This window comes from Pinus tabuliformis, chromosome 3_2 (assembly GCF_031772625.1).
Source record: "Pinus tabuliformis cultivar Carrire ecotype Pingquan chromosome 3_2, CPIR1, whole genome shotgun sequence".
In the NCBI taxonomy this organism is placed as follows: Eukaryota; Viridiplantae; Streptophyta; class Pinopsida; order Pinales; family Pinaceae; genus Pinus; species Pinus tabuliformis.
Genome location: NC_142302.1, coordinates 176,635,122 through 176,647,435, shown reverse-complemented (window position 1 = coordinate 176,647,435; position 12,314 = coordinate 176,635,122). Strand labels below are relative to the sequence as shown.

At 40.2% G+C, this 12,314-nt stretch overlaps 1 protein-coding gene across 1 annotated transcript in view; it reads right to left on the bottom strand.

Moving 5' to 3' along the window:
• The window catches only part of LOC149180364 (endoribonuclease Dicer homolog 3a-like), a 401,075-nt gene that overhangs the window by 317,749 nt on the left and 71,012 nt on the right, over window positions 1-12,314 (bottom strand). Inside the window, exons 6-8 of the mRNA XM_089416079.1 lie at window positions 6,027-6,091; window positions 5,780-5,911; window positions 5,557-5,694 (exon numbers count right to left, since the gene is read on the bottom strand). Of these exons, the coding sequence (XP_089272205.1) occupies window positions 5,557-5,694; window positions 5,780-5,911; window positions 6,027-6,091 (335 nt within the window). The remainder of the gene's footprint in view (window positions 1-5,556; window positions 5,695-5,779; window positions 5,912-6,026; window positions 6,092-12,314) is intronic.

Below are 12,314 nucleotides of genomic sequence, written 5' to 3'. Positions count from 1 at the left end.
TGACTGTCATTGTCTTTCCAGCTCCTGATGGCCCGCAGAGAAGTATAATAAGTCCTGTTCCATAAGTTATCACATCTTCAAGACCAGCATTCTTTCTGTATTGTTTAAATCTGCCAAAATTATCTGCAGTCCACATAGCATTTCTTTTTACTCATCTGGGAGCACTACCTGCTCCATCGACACTTGACTTGTACAGATGGCTTCCTTCAACAAGCTCATTCATTTCAGTATCAAGACCCACAATCCAATCCAGCATGCGACGATCCAATTCCACGTGCTGATCCATCAAGTCACCAACTCCATGAGAATATGCACTCGTTCTCAACTTATAGCAACAAGTTTGCTGGACTTGTAGAAATATTTACGAGCCGGAACCTGTTCTTTGAAGGAATCGCAATAGATTGTCAAAATATTTTTCACCTGCACTGTGTCATGATAACGACAAAAGCTACCATCTTTAAATCATTAAATCGCAGGCAGCAGAGAACCACTCGACCAACTTCGATTTTTTAAGGCCATTTATACTCCAGGGAACACAATCAACATGATTTTTTACAAGACAACTGTCATCTGTGCAATCCATTCTTCACCATAAAAAATATAATATCAACATTTCTCGAATATCTTGAAAAGTTTCTCAAACATGCCACCTGTACAAATGTACCATCATTGGCCATATGATTTGGAGGCTTCAAAAACAATTTCAAGGATAGAACATGTTGTATTGTCCATTCCCTCTAGGCCCATCCTGTTTCTGCCACAATCCTGCTTGCTCCTTTTCATCGAGGGCAATCATAAGCAATTCAAAAACAGAAGCAGGATTACTAAATTATATAGCATTAAAATGAGCAAATCGTCGCACAGCCTGCTGATACATAAGCTCCCTACTCAGCGTCACAACATTTACAAGATACAATTGTGTTTTATATTGCAGCAATGCCAAAATATTGGTGCGCCAATAACTGTAGGCAAAAAACAGAGTTCAAGCTTGTACTCTATGAAGGGATCTCGCTGAGCATATCCTCGCAAACCGACCGCTTGTTGGATAACTTCAATACTTGCAAATGTTCCTTCCATACCGAAAGCTCTTTCTATTGGGCACTTGAGTGCTAAAACTAATTGATCAAAAATCAGAAAAGTTGCTCGTACTGGAAGGTCCATCAGACAATATTCTTTTCCAGCTGCATTTGTATTCCTACATGAATCCTCTGGAAGCACATCTGCTGCTGACTGATGTCTAGGTATCTCATTCCACACCCCTTTTCGCAGTCTCTCAATGATAGATCCACTAATAGCGAAAGTGCGGCATAGCTTTTTGACCAATTTTAGCAGAGAATTTGTTGAGACATTTCAATGACATTGCACGCACAATGTATCGGGGGTCAGAGCTTAGATACGAAGACAGCACATCCACCTGGTCTGGCAACGTTGATACTGATCCAAATGCAAGTTTTGAGAGTGATAACAATGTAGTTTCAACACCAAATCTTTGCCAGCCTCTTGGGCTGCACGTGCAAGTGTAGTTGAGTGGCCCATCTTTGCAAATAGGTGTACAGCGCCAACCTTTATTTCTGGTACAGTTTTCATAGCATTCGCCACTCTAATTGTTTTCTCCAAAACAATTAATGAAAAGTCTTTTGAAAACTTGCAAAGACAGCCTGCAGCGAATTCCAACAAATAAGGAGAATCCATTGCATCTATTATTAATCTGTGTATGTCTGCCCTATTTTTTGCAAGATCAGCCAGGCAACCAAGAACTCGTAGAGCTAAGGCCCTGGCCACAACATCACCACTATTAACAACTTTACTCTGTTTCCCCTGTTCTGGTACCTTAAGATACTATCTCGCCATCGACCAAATTTAATCTTCATCCTCTCTGAAAAGATAACATCTGCGGTATCTCTTTAATATTTTTTGAATTTTTTCAGATGATTGCCTTTCAGGCACATCTGCCAATCCTAGTTGATGTCTGACCTCAGCTTCTTGCTGTTTTGATAAATATGATATTCCTTCATATATGCAAGTGTTAAAATCAAAGTGATGCGAGCAAGAACCACAAATAATGGATGAAGGAACGGAATTGTTGATTTGATTTTTTTTTTTTAAGATTGCCAGACTTTGATTTGCTGATGATGCTTTAAATTGTGCTTGTGCAGGGATAGGAGCGTGAAGTCACTGCTGTCTTTTGAAGAGCTGGAGAATAAATTACACAAATTTAAACAACAGATTAATGATTTCTTCTTCAAAACAGGGTTTTGAAAAAGAATCAATCTCTGACATGAGACGGAGTCTAACACTATCAGTCACAGCCATGTCAAAGCCAAATGTGCCACCTGCCATCCTATATGTCTCAATTTCTTTAGAGATTTCTGTACGTTCTGCTGGAAATCGCACCATCCTCTAAACACAGGTTAAGAATCCATCCATGATCTCAGCATCAAATACGAACCCACATGCGTAAGAAAATGCAGGGTTCAGGAAAATCCCAACAGCATGAATGGGATGATGGAGTGTGTTGTTCCATCGTTCATCAATCACTCCCCATAAGAGGAGTTGTCTCTGAAACCCCTCATCTCCCTTATCATCATAGTAGGCCCGAATGGATTCTTTGGCCATGTCCATGGCCTCATACAAATAGCCCATTGCGGGCTTCGTACTATCAACTAACCGAAGAAAATTTACCAAAGGTTCAATAATGGCTCACACCTCCTGCACTCTCGCCCAGAAGTCTTCCTAGTATGAAACTAGTCTGCATGGCCTCTCCCTCTGGTTTGCGGCTCATTGGCAAAGCACACCACTCCTCTGAAACAAACATTCTCTTCACATCCCACATAGAATTCAAGAGGGATTGAAGAGATATGAAACTGGTGGCAAACTGTGTAATGGCAGGGCGCACCAACTCTTTGTTGTTGGTGAATCTTCTCATCAAGCTAAGCACAAATGTATGATTATATATAAATGTTGTAATGCTTTTGGATGACTCAACAATATCTTTGACAAAAGAAATTTTCCCTATGTCCTCCAACATCAAATCAATACAGTGTGCAGCACAAGGTGTCCAAAATAAAGTAGTATCCCTGTCCATAAGCATTCTGCCAGCAGCAACATAATTTGTAGTATTGTCCGTTATGACTTGGACAACAGTTTCTGCACCCACCTCTAAAATAAACACATCCAACAAATCACATAAAGTTCTCGCATCTTTGATTTGTGCAGATGCATCAACTGATTTGATAAACATAGTCCCCTTGGGACAACTAACCAAGAAGTTTACAAGGGTTCTCCCATTTTGGTCAGTCCAACCATCTGACATCACAGTGCATCCTGTTTGTGCCCATGATCCCCTAAAATCCTTCAATCTTTGGGTGCAGTCAAGCTTTTCATTTTGAAGAATCCGGCCTCTCATGTCATGATAAGAAGGGATTTTGTACCCTGGGCCAACAGTTGCAATAGCATCAACAGCAGGCTGGAAAAATGGATTATTTCTTACAATGCTAAAAAGAATATCACTCCCAAGGAGAAATTTTGCCAGTAACTTGTCAGCTTGTTCTTTCTCAGTGTTTTTTAGCATTGAACTGATAGATGGCTGTGAACCAGGTGTGGTTCGAGGAACAAAAAATAATGAGGCAGCTACCGGGTTGGTTGATGCTGTAGTAGAACCACTGCCACTTGTTCAACTGACTTTTTTAGTTGCCTCTTCATTTCCGCTTTGGCCTCTCTAGTGTGGTCTAAAGTTTCCTATGCTTTCATGGCTCTTCGGATGAGTTCAGGATTTGTCTCTGTGCAAGGCCCTACATCAAATCCAGGGATTTGTGCAAGGTGATACTTCAATCTGTACACCCCCCCGGACATATGGTGCCCACACAACTTGCAAGACAAGTTCATTCTATCATTCGGAGCATCAGGTTCACCAAATTCCCAGAAAGGGTCCAATTTCCTTAGCATGTTTGATTTTGAACTTTGAAGTTGAAAACTTGAATGGTGTTTCGGTGAACCTATGGGAAAATAAGGATTACAATTTAGTATTTACAAGTTACAAACTTACAATTTAATATTTTACTATTTACATTGTACAAAAACTAAAAAAAAATTACATACAATTTAAGAAACCCCATTTCAAACCCAACCAAAAAAACTAAAAAAAAATACATTGGACAAATGTCAAAAACCCCATTCCAAACACAACCAAAAAAACTAAAAAAAATTACATTAGACAAATGTCAAAAACACCATTCCAAACCCAACTAAAAACATAAAAAAAAACAAAAACAAAGTTACAAAAAAATGAAGACACAAAACGTTGGTGCCCATACTGGTTTTATGGAAATAATGTGTCTCCTCCTTAGCTCACTCTTCGATTTTCAACTCCAATTAGTTGATTTAGCTCCAAAATCTCTAAGTCTCCAAGTCTCCAAACCCAAGTGCCTTCTGCTGTCCAAATGACAAAAAAAATCGTGTTTTTCCCTTTAAACATGCGCTGCCCGATGGGCCCACGATTTTTACCCAAAAAAACGGCTAAAAAAAATTCTGATTTCATCCCCTGATTTAATCATGGTTTTGAAAAAATCGCGATAAAATGATAATATCGCGATTTTTTCTCCTCTAGTTAGTTGATTTAGCTCCAAAATCTCCAAGTCTCCAAACCCCAATGCCTTCTGCTATCCAAATGACCAAAAAAATCGCAGTTTTCCCTTTAAACACGCGCTGCCCGATGGGCCTGCGATTTTTACCGAAAAAAAAAAACGGCTAAAAAAAAATTCCGATTTTATCGCCCGATATAATCGTGGTTTTGAAAAAAATCGTGATAAAATGATAATATCGCAATTTTTTCCCGATTAGTGCAACACTGGTTTCAAGTATTGAACAATAGGGAATCATCCAAAGTAATAATTTATCAAAGCTTTGAGGGCAAAACATTTTGAAGGAGTCGGCTATGAAATGAATATAAAGTTACATAACAAGGTGTAGTGTATCATATATATATATATTTGCAATTCTTCAACCATACATATATACTGTCATGTAGATTGTTGCAATTCTTCAGTCATTCATTATCAATTTTATATGTTTATCTTTTATATCAATTTGAGTACACCAATCCCTGACTACAAGATGGGGCCCTGCCCTGAATGATCATGTGTAGCCTCTCAATGATGTTAAGATGATTGCCTCTTAGTGTGTTTTACTTGAGCGAGAGCCCTTTGTATGCTATACTTGTGTCTGTTTTTTATTGATCTCTAGATATTTAGTTAGTGACTTTATAGTTGTGGGTGTTTTCGCTACTTCTTTGCTTTTTGTGATATGTTTGTGGAGGTTGTGATTGTGGCCCAACTTATTGTGTTAAACCCTTGTATAAACTGTTTAATCAATAGTCAAAGGCAGCCTAATTTGAAATACTCCAATGTGTGATTGAATTAAAAAAAAACTCAGTACAATAGTCATAAGATGTTCTTGCACTAGGAAAATATCACATCTAAACAAACTTTTATAAAAATAGTTATTTTTCAAAACAAATAAACTCCATTGCATATGAGAGATCAAATTTGCATAAAATACCTTATAAGCACAAAAGAAACCCAAGTTCTCGAGACAGTACACAATATTTCCATGAATTTTCTCAATTTTTTTCTTTGCTTTCTTCATAAAGTTTTCTTCATCCTTGAATTGATGGTGTGAGAGATGATTTTGGATCTCCTGCAGAAACACAAACCACTGATTGAAATGAACTAACCAGGAAACATAAAATAAGACTTTCTCAACAAGAGAAAGCAGGTATAACCTTGTCCCTGAGAGCAACAAGCTTTAGCTTCAAGGGATTATACAATGAACTAGGCTTGCAATAATATTTTGTTATCTGGTTGGGAGTAGGTACAAACACATCCACTTCAGTCCTATCCTCTAGTGTATAGACCTGCATGCATATGTCATATCATCATTAGAAAAGCTCACTAAAAAGTGCCAAAATCAGAATATTATAACTTCTTAATAGTGCGAACACCTGGGAGTTAAAAAGTTCTTCTAATTACCTTCGAGTCCAAGATGTCTTCAAGCTTGAGAATTTGATCCTCACAATCATTGTTTGAAGATGCACCTGTGAAATTTAATAAGAAACATTATAGTCATTCACGTGAATTTTCAACACAGCACCATATATAACAATGCAAAAAGAAGTATTATGCTAGCCTAGATCAAGTTTCAACAAAATAAAGCATCAAAGAAGAAAAATAATCAACACGGATGTCACAACACGAAAACTTGTATCCAACATAATTATCAACATCCCATATGAGTGAAACAAAATGTCATGTGCATCAAGTGTAACATCTAGCTAGCATTGTTCCCAAAAAATGTGTTTCACAAAACTAAGATAGTAAAAGGAAACTAGTCTTTTCTTCAAGGTAAAGGGAACAATTTCGACATGCAAAAAGCACCAAAGCAACTAGGAATTTATGCTAAACACTATATATTGTCTTATTATATTAAGACCCCTATGTTACATCATGCTCACTTTAATACCCTGTTTATAATAAAGAAGATTCATTTCTATATATTATAGACATTTCATCTTGTACATTTATTCATTTGTATATATTATAGACATCTCATCTTGTGCATTTGGAGGTTGCCCCTTTAAATAGGGGTATCTTTTATTCCTCTATCAAATTGTCAAAGGCATAGAGTTACTTCTCTTTCTATTTTCAAGTTATTCGGTTGTTCATTGCCTACCGTTTGGTTTCAGAGCATAGGGTTTTGCTCCTTCAAACAAGTCATCTTTGCATTTTCACTATCTTTTTTGAGAAGTTTCGAATAGCGAAATTTTTGGGAGCCCAAGGAGAAATAGCAAAGTACCTGTCACCACTCAAACTAGCAGGGGGTGCTAGGAGGGGATCCTAAAGGGAAACTACTAGGTCAAGGGAAACAATGGAGCAATAGCCCACTGTCACCTCAGCTAAGGCGCCCTGCTCTTTACGAACTTTCACCAATGGGAGGAGACCCGGTATAAAGAGGAATCACTAGATGAATAGGTTAATACGAGGATGAGGAATGATTCCCAAGGCCTATTCACAAAAGAGACTCAATTGTATGGTTTTCTTGCTTAGAAAGCAAGGTGATAGGCTCTCTTGTGAGGGCTAGAAGGATTCTTAAGGCTAGGGTTTGGAAATGTATCTTGAAAAGATAATTCCTAAGCCTAGAAAACTAAGTTGCATGAAATGGGGAAACCAATACGAGTCTCCGAAACGGGCACGAGTACGAAACGTAACCTCCCCAAATTTTGGAAACGGGAAACGTATATATATATATATATATATATATATATATATATATATGTATTTGAATTTACGACATTTAAGAAATGTTATGTGCAATCATAAAGCATACATGATATTAGATACAATATAATTTATTACATTTAAACATTATGATTAAATTTAGAAGCCACTTTAGTCCCCCAATAAAAAAAATAGAAAACAAAATAATAATAATAAACATAAGAAAAAGTCAATTTGCATGAGGAAACTCTGTCGTACGGCCCGGAAACTCGTTTCCGGCCATACTGGCCATGTTTCCTCCTCAAGAAACGGGCCAGTACGGTCGGAAACGAGTTTTCGAGCCATACGGTAGGGGTTTCCCCATTTCCGGTTCGTTTCCGTACGGAAACGAACCCTAGACCCACGTTTCCTGCAACTTAGCTAGAAACCCTTATGGAGACTTTGTCTTTGTGTGTTCTTTATGGACTTTCAGTTATAAAGTTGTGGGACCACACGGGACCAAGTGGACCCATAATTAGGTCAAGGAGGTGGAATTGATCAGTTAAGGAGGGGCTTGACCAAATTGTGGAAGAGAAGAGGATCAATGGACAAATATTCTTAGAAAAGAATGCAATGATCCAAATGAGGTCACTAGCCAAGGGAAACCTAGGGCAAGAGAAAATTCTTGGGCTAGGGCTTGCAATATCTCGAGATCCCATCGTCGAAATTTTGTGAAATTTGGAGGGCCTCTGGAGGACACACCAACATAGTTGTGGACAAAAGATCGAATTCTTTTGATGGCTACTTCATGAGAAAAGTGATGCCCTATTGGAAGCTAGGACTAGAAAAAGAGGGGAAGGTGAGAGAAATTCTCTTTGAAAATGATCACCTATGGAAGATTCAGTGCCTTGTCCTCGGGGGAAGATGGAGTCGAGATGAAATTTATGATTTAAAGGAACTACACCCAATCAAGGAGCTTTCTAGACAACTTCGCATGGCAATTAGGGCATGAGAGAAGTTTCTAGAAGAATTTATACTTCAATTTGCAATAATTGATGACTTATCAATATGTGTTCAAAAGAAACAATCTCTAGGAACATTCACCCTTTTCACACATCATACATGAGATGATGCAACACTACAAAGGATTAAATTTCCATAATTCGCATAAGAAAAGCAGTAAATTTCAAGCCTCGTATAGCGAAAATCCTAGCAACATTCATGTATTAAAGCAAATAATAAGAATAGACATGAAAAGATCACTTACATGTGTAAAAGAGTATATTCAATCACCAAATTATGTCAATAATGAAGCTCCAAGACAAGAGAGAGGTATCCAAACATCAAAATTCATCCATAACATCCAAAATCCTCCTCCAAAACGGAATGTGAAATTCTCAAGAAGCTACTAAGACCCAAATCCAAGTGATGATGAGAGAATGAATCACCTCTCATCTATTTATACAATCTCTAATGAATTTGAATGGCCTAATTTGGACTAATAATGCCCCCAAAATAAAATAATGTGCATAATGATAATACTTTTGGTGACAAGCCCACCAAATAGCTCAATAACATAAAGATAAGCCTCTCAAAAGGGCAGGATGATCAACAAAATGAGTCGTTGGGCCATTGAGAAGGCCTAATGAAGTCACAAGAGTTCCATGATGTGAAACTAGACTCCCAACATAGTGGACAAGGGGTTGGCGCCTCGTTTTCCAAGCAAGAACCTATGGTGCTCCTAGTGGGTGTGGGGGCACAAGGGCATCCTCATGGGTCTCCAAGTGGATCGAAAATGCATGTAGATCATCTGTAAGGGCTAGGATGATGATATAATCCCTCCATCTGCAGCGGGAGACATCCTTTGGATCCTGGATCATCTTCCAAGTGTAAGGTGCAAGTGTCGAGCCAGCTGGGCATAGTGAACCAAATGCATCATCCTCATCCCAAAGGTGGAACATGGGTAATCAGTGGGCAGTGTTGGGGATCCATGAAGTAATCTATGTTGTAGTGGAGGCCCATGGCTCTCAACGCTCACCTTATAAGTGCCCATGTGGCCCTTTGAAGGGCTAGGACCCCGTATAGGGAGACCAAGCCCCAAATGGAGACCCACTTGCAATCCTGCATAAGATCCAATGCATCCCCTTTCCCTCCAATACAAAAATCAGTAGCATAATCAAGTAAAAGAGATTAATTCATGAAATCAATGGGGCATGTCATGGTGGCATGCCCTTGCATAGTGGGATTTGGCATGTACAAGTGTCTCCAATCTCAATAGAGGGGTTAGCCAAGGATCCTATTAGGTGGTTTCATCCTTTAAAGGGGGTGACCTGTTCATGGTACATCCTTCAAGTGGCAGGTGGCAAATGATAAAGTGGTGGAACAGAGTGGGGATCAGAAGAATCATCCAGATCACGTGTTATGGTGCAAGGGTAGCTATAATAAGGGAAGCCCACACCTAGGTATATGAGCGTGGGAGGGAGCAAATCGTGGTACATGAGTTACCCTGGCCTTTTTTTCCACCATTCTTCATATGCCTTTTGCCTTTGATTGATTTTCCTTCATAACTGCTCAGGGCTCTAGGGGATGAGAGCATGTTGTGTAATATATAGCAGTGGATACCCCCTTAACGTGGGGTAGTTCAATGCCCACCAAGGGTTGGGACAATAAGGGGTTTCTTAATGGTGGAGTGGGCTCATCTAGGGCCCATAGGAACCAGGGCGATGGCCATGGAAAAGGGGTAGAGCTAATGATTTAGCTTTTGCCCAAGTGCTAAATTTGTATGTCCTTGCCATCTTTTGCATTTTGTGGTTCACTTCTTGTTGAAAGTGGTCAAACTATGCTTTTTCTTTTCTTTTTAGTTGCATCAACCTCTGGGTATTGTTCTAGGCCCAACCCAAGGTGTGGACAAGGGGAGGGGGAGGCTAACCCTATGTGGACCCATATGGGAAAAATGATGAATGGCGTCAAAATGCGCAGAAAGGGGCGATGTACACGGTGTCGAGAAGCGGGACCACACAACCAAAATTAGGATTTCTCATGTAGTGCCAACCCTAAAGCAAGTGGCCAATAAAGGAGATCCCACAGGACTAGGATACAAGGCTAAACACCAAATTGGGAAGGGAAGACAAAGGCACAAACCTAACCCACTCTTTCCGTTGAATCCCCCCACCAATACATGCCCAATAAATATCCGTGAAAAGTAAACAAAATCACTCAACTAAACCAATCAAAGGTCATACCTTTGGGGTTGGGAGGCCCACCTTCAAACATACATTCGTAACCGATATGTGAGGGACCACATGGCTAGCTTAGGTGGCAGAGTAAATGGCACATCGAGCTATCTGGCGGCTGCGGGGAAACCCTTTGATCAATTCTTCTTTAATCTTCAATAGTTCAGCAGAGAGAAATAATACGAATTCAGAAATCTATAATTTTATGACAGCAGCAGTAAACCCTAACCAATCAAGTCAAATCTGGTCAAACAAGGTGAAATTGACCTTCAATATATTTGGTCAATTTCCTGGTCATCTAGTCCTCCAACAACAACAAGAAGCAACCTGCTGCCCCAAACTAGGGCAGTCAACCCTGGTCAAACCATAGGTCAGAATGCCTCGATTTTGTGCCAGAATTTGCAGCCTGCCTAGGAGAGGCAGCCACACCAAAACCGCAACCCTGAATTGCCCACGCTGGTCAACACTGGTCAAAGAGATGACCTGTTGCTTCTGCGTCTTCTTTGCCTCCTTGCTGCATCCTTCTTCTCCCACGTTGGTTGCTCCTTGTTAACCCAATGCTAAGGAGAGAGAGAGAGGAATGAGTGAAATGAGATGGTGAAATAATGCCTCCACCTATCTTGTATTTATATGAGATGTTGAACATGTGTGCCACACATTTAGTTGCTGGCAGACCTTGACAATTTGTCAAGTAATTACAAATAAATTCATATCTCCATAAATACTTGTCGGAATGGGATGATCGTTACATCAATCCTACACCTCTTGACCAGAGGAATCTAGGAAAAATATCAGCTGCCATAAATAAGATGACCCACATGCCAATTTTAACACTCCCTCTCAACTAAGGAGAACTCCATCTGCTACTCTGTCTGACTGTCGGTACTATCTCTGCCATCAAATGCACTGCCCTGCACTACTCGGCTTTGCTCTACTCTGCTGAACTATGAAGAAAAAGAAATGATCGAGGATGTATCATTCCATCCTCCATTGACCCGAAGTCAGACTCAGAGTGTGTCATACCACTCTCACTGATCCCAGATCAATAGAGGTCATCCTAGCATAGGGAGTACAGTAGATACAACAATGCGTCCATCGATAATACTACTAATGGTCCCTAACCCCATTTCCCTACTCATTGATCAGATGAGAGGTACTTCCCATGAGTCCCAGACTGCATGGGTAGGATGCCTCGACAGGAGAACTAATCATCCTATCCCAAAGTCAGCACGAGGTATCACAGGGGAAGGTTGAACCTTTCACCCTGTACATAGCGCACCACTAAGGGAGGGTGAGTCGCCCTGTGGTCGCGTGTCGCTCCAAGAAGTACCCCAAGCCCCCCGGAGCTCCCAAAGCTCAATGTATGCATCATACACGACCCTCATAAGAGGGTCTCTCAACGACACCAAGTCATTCTCGGAAAGTCAAGAATTTGACCTTTCCCAGGGGCTTCTTCAAAATGTCGACAACCTGCTCATCTGTACCGATATGTTGGAGCCTTATTACTCCCCACTGCACCATATCCCAGATATAGTGTACCTGATATCGATATGCTTGGAGCGATTATGAAATACGGGATTCTCTGATAAACGAATCCCGCTCTGGTTGTCACACAGGATCACGTTAGTATCCAATGTAAATCCAAACAGCTCACTGAAGAGCTTCCGCAACCAGACCGCCTCGGGTGAGTCGCCCTATGGTTGCATGTCACTCCAAGAAGTACCCCAAGCCCCCCGGAGCTCCCAGAGCTCAATGTATGCATCATACACGACGCTCATAAGAGGGTCTCTCAACGACACCAAGTCATTCTCGGAAAGTCAAGAATTTGACC